Source organism: Trifolium pratense, linkage group LG1, assembly GCF_020283565.1.
Source record: "Trifolium pratense cultivar HEN17-A07 linkage group LG1, ARS_RC_1.1, whole genome shotgun sequence".
Taxonomy (NCBI): domain Eukaryota; kingdom Viridiplantae; phylum Streptophyta; class Magnoliopsida; order Fabales; family Fabaceae; genus Trifolium; species Trifolium pratense.
This window is the reverse complement of record NC_060059.1, coordinates 16327686-16344506: the sequence shown is the minus strand read 5'-3', so window position 1 is coordinate 16344506 and position 16821 is coordinate 16327686. Positions and strand designations below refer to the sequence as shown.

The 16821-nt window shown below is 32.7% G+C and overlaps 1 protein-coding gene across 1 annotated transcript; it reads right to left on the bottom strand.

Annotated features, from left to right (window-relative positions):
* Positions 1 to 7196: 7196 nt before the first annotated feature.
* On the bottom strand, positions 7197 to 10526 carry LOC123889252 (F-box/LRR-repeat protein At3g59200-like). The gene is made up of 2 exons (XM_045938514.1): positions 10346 to 10526; positions 7197 to 8014 (listed from the first exon to the last, which is right to left on the bottom strand). Exons 1-2 carry the CDS (start codon positions 10524 to 10526, stop codon positions 7197 to 7199), a joined length of 999 nt encoding a protein of 332 aa, XP_045794470.1.
* Between the last annotated feature and the right edge of the window lie 6295 nt (positions 10527 to 16821).

The following is a 16821-nucleotide window of genomic DNA, read 5'->3' as shown; positions in this document are numbered from 1 at the left end:
GCGCAAACTTATTAATATGAGTAAAACACATAGGTTCCCATGTACCAAAAAAAAAACACATAGGTCCCCAGAAATCACACAAAAGATTAGGATCTCGTATTAATATATAATTATAAATATAGGTCTAAAAAAATAGTAAAAAATTGAAAACTTCACTTAATAACATAAAATAGTAATTTATTGGGAAGTAGATTAAAAGATTAAAAAAATAGAAAGATATAATATTTGGTAAAAAAAATAGAAAAAGAACAATGGTAAAACTATCACAAAAAAACCTTATGTCTCCGTATTAATATTTGAATATAAATGATAATGTAGAAATTATGGAAAAATAGGTTACCTTATTAATATATTAGTAAAAACATAGGCCTTGTAAAAACCACCAAAAAATTAGGTCCCTGTATTAAATATATGAGTATAAATATATCCTTTTAAAATTATTAAAAAATAGGTAACCTTGTTAATATGTTAGTGAAAATATAGGTCTCACAAAAATCATCAAAATAATTAGGTCACCGTATTAAATATGAGTATAACCCGTAAAATTGTAAAACAAAATAAGCAACTTAATTAATATATAAATAAAAGTATAAGCTCCGTAGAAATCACAAAAAAAAAAGTTTCCATATTAATATATGAGTATTTTATAGGTTCCGTATATGTTATAAAAGAACGGACAAACGTATTAATCATATTAATATGAGTAAAAAACATAGGCCCCGCATAAATCACACAGAAGATCGGGTTATCATATATTAATATATGAGTATAAATATAAGTTCACAAAAAATAGTTAAAAACTGTAAATTTTATTAATAAGAGTAAAAACATAGGCCATGCGTACGTGTATGATATAAACTGTTGTTGTTTTGTTTGGCACACCTTGTGCCAATCAGGACTCATTATTAATAATAAAATTCATTTTAGTTTGTTAAAAAAAAAAACAGGCACCGCAGAAATCACACAAAAGATTATATCCTTCTGTTAATGCATGAGTATAAATATATGTCAAGAATGAGCAACCTTATTAATATATTAATAAAAAAAATATATGGCTCGTAAAAATGAACAAAATAATTAGGTCCTTGTATTGATATTTGATCTAGTATAACCCGTAAAATTATAAAAAAATAAACAACTTTATTAATATATGATTAAAATTATAAGTCTCGTACAAATAAAAAAAAGGTTATCTTATTAATTGATGAGTATAAATATATATAATCCTACATAAATTATTAAAGAACATGAAATCTTATTAATAAGAGGAAAAACATATGTCACTTTTTGCTTTTTCATAGCCGCCCCACAACAACAACATAGTAAACCCTACTTTTTGCTTTTTATTCTTGTTCATCTTTCAAAGAGGGGTGATTTTGGATCAATTTTGATCTAAAATCACCCCTTTTTTATTGTTTTATATTTTTTTTTATTTAAAGGCTTTAATGCAGTTTTGGTCCCCCTATTTTCAATTTCTTGAAGTTTTGATCCCCCTATTTTAAAAACCAACTTTTTGGTCCCCCCTATTTTAATTTTTCTTGAGTTTTGATCCCCACTCCATTTTAGGGTCAATTTTGATGACATGTCAAGGTCATTAATGACATGACATTGCACACTTTGCAAAAACATTATCCATGTCATCAATTTGGTATTTATCTTGTTTTATGGATTAATGTTTGTTCTTCATTTATTTTCTGCAACTCAATATTAAAAATATGATCTTCCACTCTTTGGGTTTTAGGGTTTGTTGTTGTTGATGAAACTTATTTTGAAGGAAAGGTTAATAGTAATGGAGTGAATGAATGATGGTGTTGATAGAAACATATGACGAAGGATGGCGATGGCGTTGAAGATATAATTAAAGAGAGGGATAAAAAATATCAATCACTAATTAATATATTTAACTTTTTTTTATAAATTCTTTTAATTTTCTTAATATTTAAAATATATTTATTGAAATGGAAGAAAAAGTTTAATGACATGAATATTGTTTTGGCCAAGTATGTCATGTCATTAATAATCTTGACATGTCATCAAAATTGACCATAAAATGGAGTGGGGGACCAAAACTCAAGAAAAATTAAAATAGGGGGACAAAAAAATTGGTTTTTAAAATAGGGGGATCAAAACTTCAAAAAATTGAAAATAGGGGGACCAAAACTCCATTTAAGCCTTATTTAAATAAGTGATTTTTCACACATTCTTATGTTTCATTTGAGTTTTCTTTTGTTGTTCTTGTCTGATGTTGTTTTAATCCCGTCTTAGTGCAGAGTTTTTTTGTCTTGAGTTCGCGTCTTGGTACGGTGTCCGGTTTAATTCCGTTGTAGTACAATGTTTGTTTTGTTCAGATTTGCTCCGATTCAGATTCAGTGCAGATTCACATGTACTCTACTTACTTGAATAAATGAATATTGTTTGTTGTTAGTCTAAAAAAAATGAAAAACATAGGTCCCGTAGAATTCATACAAAAGATTATGTCCCCATATTAATATATGACTATAACTCGTAAAATTATAAAAAAAAAAATAAACAACTTTACTAATATATGAGTAAAAATATAAGACCCGTAGATATATCCATAAAAATTAGGTTTCCGTATTAATTTGAATATAACCCGTAAAATTATTTTAAAAAAAATAGGCAACATAATATTTTAGTCCTTTTTTTCTACATAATTTTCTTCCGCATAGAAAAATCTCATAAGAACGAAAGTCATATCTTTCTTATTATATCTTTCTTGTGTGATTTGTTTATGGTTTTGTTTCTCTAACTCTTTGTAAACTTTTGTAATCTACCTCGGTACGTCTTGTGTTGGGGAGGTTTTCAATGTTACTATATCTCATTTTGGTTTGTTAAAAAAAATATTAGTCCTTATATCAAAATCAAAAAATCTTTTTAAAAAAAAAACTTCTAAAAAATGTCATTTATTTTTCAACTATTTTCAACTTTGTATTTAATTTTTACTGTTTTTTTTAAACTAAATGTATCATTCACACGCAACTGTAGAGAATAATCCTCTTGAGGTAACTGACAATTTTTATTGTTTTTGTCTCACCATTTTTTTACGGGAGTTTTTCAGTTTTTCTCCCACCATATTCTTGTATTAAATTAATTAAATTTATTGAGTTGAACTACAAATTGAAAATTAACTTAATTAAATATTGGATTGAAGTCCATAAATCAAGTTGAGTGAATCTAAAATAACGAAACATAAACAATAAATGATAAAATTACACTAAAGAAAGGGTTGGACTCAAATAAAATATCATAAATAAATGGAAACAACACCGTGTACCTCTATATTGTAAAAAAAAAAAAACATACATTTGTTGTCTTATTTGGTATAATGCACTTATGACGTTGAAATAAAGAATTTCATTGAATCTCTCATTTTATTTGTACATGAATTTTACTCTCTTATTATAAAAAAGAAAAAATATAACAAATTAATTCATATGGCTTAGTGGTAAATCTAATAAGAAGTGTAACTAAAAGGTTAAGGGTTCGATTCCTACTAAGAAATTTTTTAGCATTTTTCTACTAACTTTTTTTAATAAAGACACAAAATAACCTTGAATTGATTATGTGTCAAAAAATGAAAAAAGGGCAAATTAGGGATTTCATATGTACCTTCTTTTCTTATATAGTAGAAGAAAAAATATAACAAATTAATTCATATGGCTTAGTGGTAAATCTAATAAGAAGTGTAACTAAAAGGTTAAGGGTTCGATTCCTACTAAGAAATTTTTTAGCATTTTTCTACTAACTTTTTTTAATAAAGACACAAAATAACCTTGAATTGATTATGTGTCAAAAAATGAAAAAAGGGCAAATTAGGGATTTCATATGTACCTTCTTTTCTTATATAGTAGATTTGTGTCTTTTTGCTTTTCTCTTATGCTCTTGTTTAAGAGTATTTGAGATGTAGTTCAAATATTTACTTTGGAGAGTGTGGGTGTATTGGGGCATTGAGATTTAGAGAAGTCTATGTGTTGTAACAATTTTCACATAGTGTTTATTCTCTGGTTGTCGGTTTTGACAACGGCCGTGGTTTCAGGGTTACACAAGGTCAGCTTGGAGTGGCGGTGGTAATAATACTCGACATCAGTCTGGAGAGGCGGTGCTAAGGATACTCGGGTTACGTCTGAAACAACAACTTATTATGAGGATGCGAAGGTGCTAGTGGAAGTTGAGAATCGGTGGAGTGTTGAGTCATATGGACTTTGGAAGCTCCTATCACATGTGTTTGAAGAAGAAATACTTTTGAATCCCTATAACTAGTTAAAGGTGAATAACTAGTTAAAGGTGAAGTTGTTCATCTTGGTGACGGAAAGCTTGTAAGGTTCAAGGTATGAGTGAGTTTCTTTTAACACAATGCGAGGTATTTTCTTGAACTTTGATGCATAGATAGTAGGTAGATTACTTGTTAGATAGTTCTACTATTATTGGTTATGCATCTGGTACTAGTGGTGATTCTCATGTTTTGGTTAAGTTGTGGATCTTCGGGTGGGTACTTGTTAGTGACATAAGTTTGGTTGGACTAGTGAAACATGGTTTACTTGGTGATGTAACTAAACTGAAATTGTTGGAGCCTAACAATGGTCTGAAGGTGGTTTCAGAGCAATTTGAATTTGTTCAAGTGGCACATGGGCATCGGTTGACATGGATGCAAGGTGTGTGATGATAGCGTGCGGGCATTGGTTGACATTGATGCAAGGTACGCGGTTATCTCGATGGTTGATGAACTTCCGGAGAAAGCCAACATGGAAGTTGCACCATAAATTTTCAGCAAGGTTTCGAGATGAAATTCTTGGGATGGCTTGGTTCCAAGTGAAGCAAAGCCTTGGGATGGTTTAGTTCCAAGTGAATAAAATTCTTGGGATGGTTTAGTTCCAAGTGAAGTATACTTTTTATGGTGGAGTATGATATGATTGTCGGTATAGACAATGGAAGCGGAAGATGGAACTCTTGCAATCAAGGTGGAGATTGTTGGGATTGATTGTCAAGTCTCACATCGCCTAGTTTCTTAAATAAAGAAGGAGGTTAAAAAATAGCTATTGAAAGTCTCACATCGCTTAGAATTGTGAAGCAAGAGGGAAATCAAAGCTATATAATGGACCTAAGTTCTTTGTTTGTAATTGCACCAAGAAGTAACACTTGTAAACACTTTAAGTTTATATTTGTGTCTTTTTGCTTTTCTCTTATGCTCTTGTTTAAGAGTATTTGAGATGTAGTTCAAATATTTACTTTGGAGAGTGTGAGTGTATTGGGGCATTGGGATTGAGAGAAGTCTATGTGTTGTAACAATTTTCACATAGTGTGTTTATTCTCTGGTTGTCGGTTTTGACAACGGCCGTGGTTTTTCTCCAATTTGGAGTTTCCACGTTATATTCTTGTGTTGTTGATTGCGTTCATTTATTTTTTCTATGCCGATTTTTCCCAACAATATCATTATAATTAATTAGTTTGAATCCCAACACTTTGAAGGTGCATGCAAACTTGTTAAAGCTGGAAGATTAAGATTCTTAGGGAGTCTATTTCTTCTTTCTAGATCATATCAGTTGTACCAGAAATATGAAGAGAGTTCAATAAATCGGAAATAAAGACACAACTCCGCAAAACAAGATTGGGCGGGACAACTACTTTCATAAGTTATGAGATCGGTGAATGTCTTGTGTTGAAATTCATAGTTATTGAAGTCAAAGTGAGTATCTAGTACCGGATAATTTCCCCTTGACACAAAAGGCTTAAATGCAGTTTTGTCCCTCCAAGTTTCACAATTGCTTGATTTTGGCCTTCCACATTTCAATTGCTTGATTTTAACTCTCTAAGTTTCACAATTGCTTGATTTTAGCCCTTCAAGTTTCAATTGCTCGATTTTGGCCCCCAAGTTTACCCATTTTTGCATTTGCTAGCCCTCGTTGACTTTTTTGACTAAAAATTCGATGGTATTTAGAATAAGAGATTAGGGAGATGTTCCCAGAGATCCTTCCATCGTTTTGATAGGATACTAGTCTTAACCACATCCTCTATTGTCATAAATGACATTATATAGTATAAAGTAAAATTGTGTTTGGCAAGTCGCTGAGTTTATCTCTCTTCATCTTTGGTCTCTTGGGGATTGTAGGAGAGGATATGAAACCCTAATTGGAGTAATAGAGAAATTGAAGGTGGAACTGAGATTGAGAAGTGAACGCGGCAATAATCTCGTGACTTATCCACTTGGGTTGGTGCATTGGTATTGGCTTGAGACCTGGGAGTGTACTTCTCTTGAAGTCTGAGGTTCGATTCTCTCTGACGCCAATTTGGGTGGGCTAATTTAGCTTCTTCAAAAAAAAAAAAAACTCATGACTTCTTTTGGTGTGTGACTTCAAGGTCGTTCTCTACTAAAAAAGAGAAGAATGTAGCATCTGCTACAAGTGAATGACCTTTTTTAGGCGGTGCTCCCTAAGTTAAGAAAAAAGAATATGCAAAACAAAAACAAAAAAACAAATCAAAAAAGGAAAAGAATACATAGAAGCAACCTCTTCCAATTCAGTTACATGAATTGATTTTTGTTGAAATACAAAAAGACCAAGTACAATATTCATAAGAAGTACAAACAACTCAAGTAAAGCCTCACAAACTAGACAAAATTAGATGGAAACCAGGAAAATAACTTACAACCAAACAACAACCATAATCTAAATCACATCATAAGCCTAAATTATCCACATCACATCTTGAGCACAACTAGGACAGCAACACTGCACCGCCAAAGGTGGTAGTCGAAGCACAACACCGGAGCCAGCAAGAAGAAACAACAACCAACGGAGATAGAAAAGCATATCCACTCGAAACATGCACCAACACACTACACCCCAGAAGCAACAACGAGCAATCATCTAGCACAAAAAGTTTATAAAAATTGACATCTCTTCTTAGTTTACAAATTAATTAATTGATTTGATAAGGGTGGAGACGGAGTTAGGTCTAATATTATTAAAAATATAATATAATATTAGTTCCTTATGATTTCGACCATCCACCATATATATATATATATATATATGAGGCATGCAAAAAGTTTATAAAAGGTGGCATCTCGCATTTTACAAATGAATTTTGTAAGAATGAGATAGGCTCAGTATATATTAAAATCTAATCTTAGTTAACAATGAGTGACTAGAAGCACTTAAAATTATGTTACCTGAATATCAAGAGGAGTGTTCAATCTTCACCCATGGAAAAGAAGAAGCATGAAATGGAGAATCATTCACTTCAAAAGAAATTAAGTTTGGTGCAAAAATCACATAATTGGAAGGTGTGTGAGAAGTATCCTTGATGGTTAAATCGGTGAGTGTGACATTCATTATATGAAGGATTCCTTTGACATCGAAAGGGACAGATTTTATATGAATAAAATAACACTTGTCAATGGAAAGATATTTCAACTTGGTACAAGTTGAAAAAGGTTGGGCATGACCATTATGGTCAGTTTCAATCTTAACATTGTCAAGATGCAAGTTTGTTAAAGCAGGAAGATCAAGATACATAGGAAGTCTAGCTCTTCTGTGATAGTCATAACTTGAACTAGAAATATGTAGAGTGGTTAAAGAATGTGAAATAAAGACACAATTTGGCAAACCAAGATTTGTTGGAACAACTACTTTTAGTATCACAAGACCGCGAGAAATTGCATGTGTGATTAGATCAGTGAATATCTTGTGTTGAAAAGGACTATGGCGATGGAAGTCCAGACTACGCAAGGGATAATTTCCCTTGCTACGAGAAGACACGATCCCAGATATACATTCACCAAAAATCCTTGCATTGTTGAAATCAAAGGTAGATAGTTTAAGATCCATGAGACATTTCCAGAGATTCTTCCAACGTTTCGATAGGATACTAGTTTGCACGATATCTTTTATCATCATAAATGACATTATATGAAGCAAAATTGTGTTTGGCAAGTCACTAATCATGTCTCTCTTCATCTTGTGTATCGATCGCACTTCTCCTTGAGAGGAAAACACTAAAAGTTTGAGATGAAGTTAAATTCAGATATTAAAACAAAAATAATTAATTTCATTCAATGACACTCAAATATATCAAAAATCAATTTTAACTTTCTAGAACTGCTTTTATCTCTCATAGTGTAACCAAACATGAACAAAGTTCATCTCATTTCGCATACAATTTCAATTTGATTTTTGGACGAGTGCTACATTTGAGTAAAAAAATAGTAGAAATGAGTGAGAATTGTCCATGATTAGTTAATAATCTATAGAGCATGTAACACCTGAAACAAAAAAATATTATAATCAACAAACATGTAGAGAAATGATGAAAATACCTTGTAAGTTGAATGAAATTGTGAAACAATGTTTTCTAAGATGTTTGGTTTTTTGGGACGGAGGAGATACATTTAAGCTAAATCAAAAAGCAGTTCGCCGATTTTTCAGGCAAAAATCAAAACTGAGTATTTGTAACCATATGAAACTTTTAATGTCAGACAAAACTAAATTGCGGAAATATTTTATAAGAAAATGAATCATCTCTTAAAGCAGTAGATTCAGGAAACCGGTAAACCTTTTGATATAAAAACACATTAGAGTGCGGAAAAGAAGAAACCTTTTGATGTTAGAAAGAGTTAAGCATGCTTCATATTGAGGGAAATCAAACAAGATTTACACACACATGTAAAAGTGTGTTAAAAATAAAACTAAGGTTAAGCATCAAGTTAAGAGGAAATTAAGCACTCAATATATGAGTTGAAGTTAAATTTAGATATCAAAACAAAACACAAAGATTTTTATTGAAACTCAAACATATCAAAATCAATTTTAGCTTCTAAAACCGCTTTTATCTCCCATAGTGTAACCAAACATGAACAAAGATCATCTCATTTCGCATGCAATTTCAATTTGATCAAATTCAGAGAAACCAAACAGACTCACACATATATAAAATTGTGTTAACAATAAAACTGAGGTTAAGCATCAAATTAAGAAGAAAACACTCAACATATGAGTTGAAGTGAATATTCATATCAGAAAAAAAAAAAACAATTTTATTCAATGACACTCAAATATATGAAAATTAATTTTAGCTTTGTAGCTTTTATATATCTCCCATAACCAAACATGAACAAATATCTTCTCATTTCACATACAATTTCAATTTGGTTTTTGGACAAGTTCCACATTTGAGTAAAAAGTAGAAATGAATAGAAGTGCACATGACTAGTTAATAATCTAGAGAGCGTGTAACACCTGAGCTAAATTGAACAAAAATGTGATGATATATAAATTTTTTTTTACAATTATATATATATATATATATATATATATATATATATATATATATATATATATATGTATGTATGTGTGGGTGTGAATTACAAAATTTAATAAAATATTAATGAATTTTATTAGATAATGTATTTTAAACAATATTGTTATATAGTCAACATGTTTTATATAGTATTTAATTATTATTATCAATATTTTTGTGGTCAAATTGATTGTTAAATACAATAAAACAGAAGAAGAAAAAACTTAAATGACTTTTATGATAAAAACAATACTATAATTTTTATCAAATGAATGATATATAATCAAGTGTAGATTGATGATATATAATTTTCCTTTTAAAATATTAATTAGAATCTCTCTATATATTAGGGGGTAGGGGGCGGTATTTAATAATAATTAAAATTACTTATGGTTAATTGAGAAAAATATAATAAATATAAAGTAGATTATGGTCAAATTCATCACTAAATATTTACTATAAGACTGAAAATTTTAAATGTTGCATATATACATGTACAACTCATATGGTAAAAGAGAAAAATTTGAGGACAAGTTAAACTCATATATAAGAAGGACAAAATAATTTTTTATTTTTTTTACATGAAGGGGGCAAAGCCCAAAAGGAAAGAAACTAAGAAATTACACGTACAGTTCTAGGTATGGAAATCCCGGAGATATCAATAAAGAGGATACTCTGAAGATCTATAGGAGGAGTCTCCAGAGTTATAAAATCAAAAGAATCTTGCATAAGACTATGATTAGCTAGCCAATCTGCACTTGTATTGTCTTCTCGCCATGTGTGTTGAAACTGAGTTTGTCAATCCACGTTGATAAGCTCTTGAATGCGCTGAATCAGAATGGGGGTGGCCCCATTAAGATTGCATTTCCCTGTAACCATATCAATTAGTAGTTTGGGGTCACTTTCCACAATGAGGTGAGTAACCCCTTTTCGTCTAGCCAACTTCATCCCCGCATTCATGCCCCACATTTCAGCATGTAAAGAGTCACAAGTACCAATCTTTTGTGTATCCCGGTATATATCTACCAACCATCAGAATCCCGCAGTAAGCCAACACATCCAACAAGATCCACAGATTTCTTATGAGCTCCATCGCAATTAAGCTTGATCCAGCATTCATTGGGAAATTTCCAACGAATGAATTCGGTTTCCAATCGGCGTCGACCTCTATTAAAATGATAATGCTCACACCCATCGATATCCTTCGCCATCTTGAGGATCACCTGAATAGGGTCTGCAGGTTGTCGAAAATCTTCTTCAAAGATGGATCTGTTGCGCCAAGTCCACATGTTCCAACACGCCACCATGAAAATGGTCTTCCACCCTTCTTTTTAAACTCCATATTCCTCGTTGTTGAGATTCTTCAAGCATCAATCCCTACCATTAAAAGAAAAAAAGTTGGTAATATGATTAGAAGCTACTAACATGATCCAGATTCGAGTAGTGTATAAGCAATCCCTTAATGTGTGGATGGTAGTTTCTTCCCCATTTCCACAACTATGGCAAATTGGTGATATTCCCACATTCCATTTGTTCCACCGGTGGTTAGAAGGTGGTCGTGTGTTGCTATCCATGTGAAGGTTTTAATTATTTGAGGGGCCTTCCAAATCCATATCATTTTCCAGCCGCCTTCCATCTGGGGCATATTTTCTCGTTGCAACTCATAGGCACTCTGAATCGTAAAATGATGAGTATTGGTGCATCTGCATCCTACTACATCTAGACCATGTGTATCTCTTGGTTATGGGAATTCGACCACTTGATTTGCAATGTTAAGAGGCAAATTATTTTTCAAAAAATCAAGATTCCACTTCCTTTCAATTGTTAAGACATCTTTCACATTAAGGGTCGAATCAATAGCCTGATTGGTAGCCGCCTGTATGAAAAAAGAGCTATTTGGAGTCCATCTATCCATCCAAAAGTTTATGCTTTTACCATCTCTTAATTGTCACACAATATGTTTTTGGAATTGATCCTATATATCCGCTAGTGCTCTCCATAAAGGCGAGCGTAATGTTTAGAACTGATAGCTACTCGAAGATCCTTATAATTTTATTCAATGACTATCAAATATATCACGACAAATATTATCTTTCCACCGCTTAATTTTATCTTCCATAGTGTAACTAAACACGAATAAAGTCATCTCATTTCACATGCAATTTCCGTTTTGTTTTTGGAAGAATTCCATATTTGAGTAAAACAAATGTAGAAATAGTGTCACGTATGCATGACTAGTGATAGCCTCTTAAGTGCACGAATTTATCATCGTAATAAAATAGAGTGTTGATTTGCAGAGATTAAGAAAAAACAAAACAAAACACTTATATATAAAAAGATTCGGAATAAAAACAGTAAAATATAAGAGAATATTGGAAGAGGTTTTGTTTGGATTGTTTGAGATATGATAGCAAAATAAACTAAAATATATAATTCTAATAAAAATCATCCTAAGATCATAGATTTCATCATAAACATAATTTAAAATATGGTTAAATATGTTTTTGGTCCCTATAGTTTCACAGAATTTTCGTTTTAATCCCTGAAGTTTGTTTTCACATTTTTAGTCCCTGAAGTTTAATTAGTAAATGATTTTAGTCTCTGCCGTCCACATGGGCTTAATGGAGGATGACGTGACACTGCCACATGTATTTTTTTTTATTTTTTTTTGCTTGCCACATCACCAATTATTTTTTAATATTTTTTTCAAGTGTTTTTTTTTTAAAAAAAAAAATTCAGTTTTCTTTTGAAATCCCCAATCCATATTAAAAGGAAAAAAATTCCTAATTATTTGCAATTTGTTCTCTAATTAGTTGGTTTTGTTATAACTAAATTTCTATAAATGAAAGAATTTAAAAAAGTAAATAAAAATAAATTTAGTTAATTAATAATTAAATTGATAAAAAGAAAAATTAGATTAAACAAATTGTTGTTAAAAGAACATAAACGCATAATACAACCAGTAGAAAACAAAACGCGATGAACACAAAACAGAACCTAGAATCCACGGCGCCATAAACCTCCCAACCTTCCTAACCCCAAAAATCAAAACAGAAATCGCATTCGATTTAATTTAATTAATTTAATTAAATTATTAGTTAACTATATCGCATTCGGTTTAATTAAATTAAATTATTAATTAACTAAATTTATTGTTATTAATTAACCAAATTGTTACCATAAATCAAATTTTTATTTTGCTCAATTTAATTATTAATTAACTAAATTTATTTTTCTAAATTCTTTCATTCATATAAATTTGTTTATAACAAAACGAACTAATTAGAGAAGAAATTGCAAATAATTAGGAATTTTTCCCTTTTAAAAAAACACCGAAAAAATTTTGATTTTTTTTAAAAAAATGATTGGTGATGTGGCAATCCTAAAAAATTTAAAATACATGTGGCAGTGCCACGTCATCATCCATTAAACCCATATGGATGGGAGAGATTAAAACCATTGACTAATGAAACTGCAAGGTCTAAAAAATGTGAAAACAAACTTCAGGGACTGACGGTGGTTCTGCAAGTGTACAGAATCGCTACCAAGTAGTAAGTTATTGTCTCCACAGGGATTGTGTCTAGGTTATCAGTTTTGATTAGGAATTTATGCTTTTAAAAGTAAAAGGTTTTGCATTCGCTTTGTTTGATTGAATAGGGGTTTTGACAAATAACAATAAATAGCAATTAAAGTAAGAGCAGTTGTAATAAAGAGTTGAGTTTCAGATGAGAACAAGTGGTTAAGTACTTTCGAATTCCTCCCATATTCCTGTTTGATAACTGACGCTATATCTTCTTACTATCGAAGTATAAATACAAATTTGCACAAATTTTGCTACTTCAGGAGCATATTCAAGGGGAAGAAATTCTTCTAATTTTCTTTGGTCCAACATCTAATTTATACTAAAATCAAATAGATTTTATGGACTTCAAGCATGTGGTAAAAATTTAGTTCTTCAGGAACTCAACAACAAATCTTTACAATATTTCATGAAATCAACAAGCACATTCTAAATAAGTAGGATTCATATGAGCATAACTGAAGTCACCATAAACGAAATGAGTCTCGATATTTTTCTCTTTATTTTTTGAGTGATCGTTCATAAAGATCAACAAAATCCTTTGGTGTACCACAACCATAATATATATTTTCATTAGTTTTGCTAATTTGCCCACTTTATCCTTTTTCATTCTTTTCATATTTTTTTTTTCACTTCTAGTGAGAAGCCGAGTTCTTAAAATTAACACGGCCATGACTATTAACACAATCATGACCCCAATTTTGTTCATGGTAATCATGTGTTGCTACATTCACTTATGGGAATGGAGTAACATTAGTGGGTCGGATTTCATTCACTTATGGGAATGATTATTCGTTCATTTATCATTGATACTATCATCAAATAATAAAATTAAGCAAATAAATAGATAAACATTATCAGTGTATATGCCTTGTATGTAATTAAGCCTTGTTTACAGGTCAGGAGTTAGCTTAGGAGTCATTAGTTAGGATAGGAGTTTGTTGTAACTGCATATGCTGAGCTGGCAATATTAGTTAGAGTCAAAGGGTCAAGTCAGTTAGAAACTTGATCCACCTTCAATTGTATAAATACAATTCTCTCTCTGTAATGTTTTGACTAAGTCATAATGAAAGAAATTAATCAAAATCTTCTCTCTCTGTTTTCCAATATGGTATCAAAGAGCCACTGATTCGTTTTTTTTTTCGCTTCCGCGTTTCTTCATCTTTTTCGTCATGGAAGAAGCTCCATCCATGGACGAAACTCCATCTATGGCTTCCACCGATCCACAGATCCCCGATTCGCTGCGCTCGCTTCCGCAAACCTCCAAAGATTCGACCAAGACTGGATTAACGCATTCACTGACGATTAAGCTCGATGAGAAAAACTTCTTGCTATGGAGTCAACAGGTGAACGGCGTCATCACCACTCATAATCTCCATCGATTTGTGGTAAATCCTCAAATTCCTCTTCAATTTGACTCCATGGAAGCTCGAGCTCAAGGTATGAATTATGATGCATATCAACAGTGGTTAGTTAAGGATCAAACCTTGTTTACCTGGCTGTTATCTACCTTATCTGAAAGCGTGTTACCTAGAGTCCTTAATTGCAAACACGCACACGAAGTATGGGATAAGATCCATCGATATTTCAACTCTGTGCTTAAATCTCATGCAAGACAGTTAAGATCCGAGCTTAAGAACACAAAGAAGCACGCTAGGTCTATCAACGAATACCTTCTACGCATCAAAACCATTGTAAACTCTCTTATTGCAGTTGGTGACGTTGTTTCTGAGCAAGAACAGGTCGATGCGATTCTTGAAGGACTACCAGAGGAATTCAATTCGTTTGTCATGATGATTTACAGTCGATTTGATTATCCTACTGTTGAAGACGTTGAGGCGTTGCTTCTCCTTCAGGAAGCACAGTTTGAGAAGTTTAAGCAAGAATTGTCAACTCCAACGGTGTCTGCGCATGTAGCTCACACTGAGGCCAGATCCTCTGAATCAGTTAATGATCAAGATCTCTCTGAAGCTGGTACTTCTCACTATAATGTCAATTCGAACCGTGGGAGAGGCAAAGGCAAATCTCGTGGTCGTGGCCGTGGCAGATCTCAGTCCTCTGCTCAAGGGAAAGTGCAATGCCAAATTTGTGGCAAACCTAATCATGATGCCATTGGTTACTGGCACAAGTATGACCCTAGCACTATGAGAACCCCTAATCGTGGCTATAATGCAGGTCCTGACCCCATACCATCCCACTTCAATCCCTACATGAGACCCTCAACACATCTTGCCCTGCCTCAATACTATGCACCTCCTTCTGATATGGAGTCCATGGCTAGCTCTTCATGGTATCCGGACTCAGGTGCTTCTCACCATCTCACGTTCAATTCACACAATCTTGCTTATGGCAGTCCCTACACTGGCCAAGAACAGGTCATGATGGGAAACGACCAAGGTTTGTCTATCAAATCTCTAGGCCAATCCCAATTTACTTCCCCTAATAATCCTAATGTGAACCTAAACCTAAATGATTTGCTGCATGTACCTCATATATCTAAAAATCTTTTGTCAGTAAGTAAGTTTGCTCAAGATAATAATGTCATATTTGAATTCCATCCTTATAAGTGCTTTGTGAAATCACAGGATTCTAAGCAAGTTCTGCTAGAAGGCGTTGTGGGATCTGATGGACTTTATCAATTCAAGCCCTTCAAGTTTCTTCCCAATGCTAGTAATTCATTTTCTAGTTCTAAGTCTACTCAATTTCCTGTTTTCAATAATTCTGTCACTTTTAACAATGCTATTACTGCTTTTACACCTGACAATGAGTTTCATGAATGGCATTTGAGGTTGGGACATACCCATACCAATGCCATTCAGTCTGTTTTACAGTTGTGTAATGTCTCTTGTTCAAATAAATTTCCTATTTCATCTTGTACGTTTTGCAGTATGGGTAAATCTCATAGACTTTATGCTCCTAGTTCCACAACTGTTTACACTCAACCTTTTGAGGTCATTCACTGTGACTTGTGGGGGCCTGCCCCTTTTGTCCCATATTCTGGATACAACTAAATATACTTGGATATATTTCCTTAAGGCCAAATCTGATGCTTTGCAATCGGACTGGGGTGGAGAGTTTAGACCCTTTACTGAACTTTTAAACACCTTGGGCATTCAACATAGACTTACTTGTCCTCATACATCACATCAAAATGGTACTGTAGAGAGAAACCATAGACAAATAGTAGAGATGAGGCTTACTTTACTCTCTCATGCTTCTTTACCACTTAAATATTGGGACCACAATTTTACTCAGCCTGTCTTTCTTATTAACAAACTCCCCTCCAGTGTTATTCCTCAATTCAGTTCTCCTCACCATGCTTTATATAAGACACAACCTGATTACTCTAAAGTAAAAGTGTTTGGCTGTCTGTGCTTCCCTCATTTAAGGCCTTATAACAAACATAAATTTCAATTCAGATCAAGTCCTTGTGTTTATTTAGGAATCTCTCCCCAACACAAAGGTTACAAATGCTTAGATTCTGAAGGTAGAATTTATGTGTCTAAGGATGTTGTGTTTCATGAATTTAAGTTTCCTTATTTGTCCTTATTTCCCAACTCTGCTTCCACAAGCACACTGCATAATTCCATGAGTTATCCTGCACAAATCAAATTTCCTTTCCAGACCCATGCTCCATCACCACCAGCCAACTTTACTACTGCGAACTCACCAAACTACTGTACTAGTACACCCTCCCCTAATAATACTTCAACTCCTCAACAATCACTCGTTGCAATTCCACCTCATGATTTGACCTCTCAGTCAATTACTTTACCCCTTCCTACACCAACTCCCCCACCTACTACTGTGCCAGCTGTCATTTCCGACCACAACAATCACCCAATGGTCACTAGAGGCAAAACTAGCAGTCTTAAGCCAAAGGTTTTTCTTGCTGAGACTGAACCACTGACTGTCAAAAGTGATAT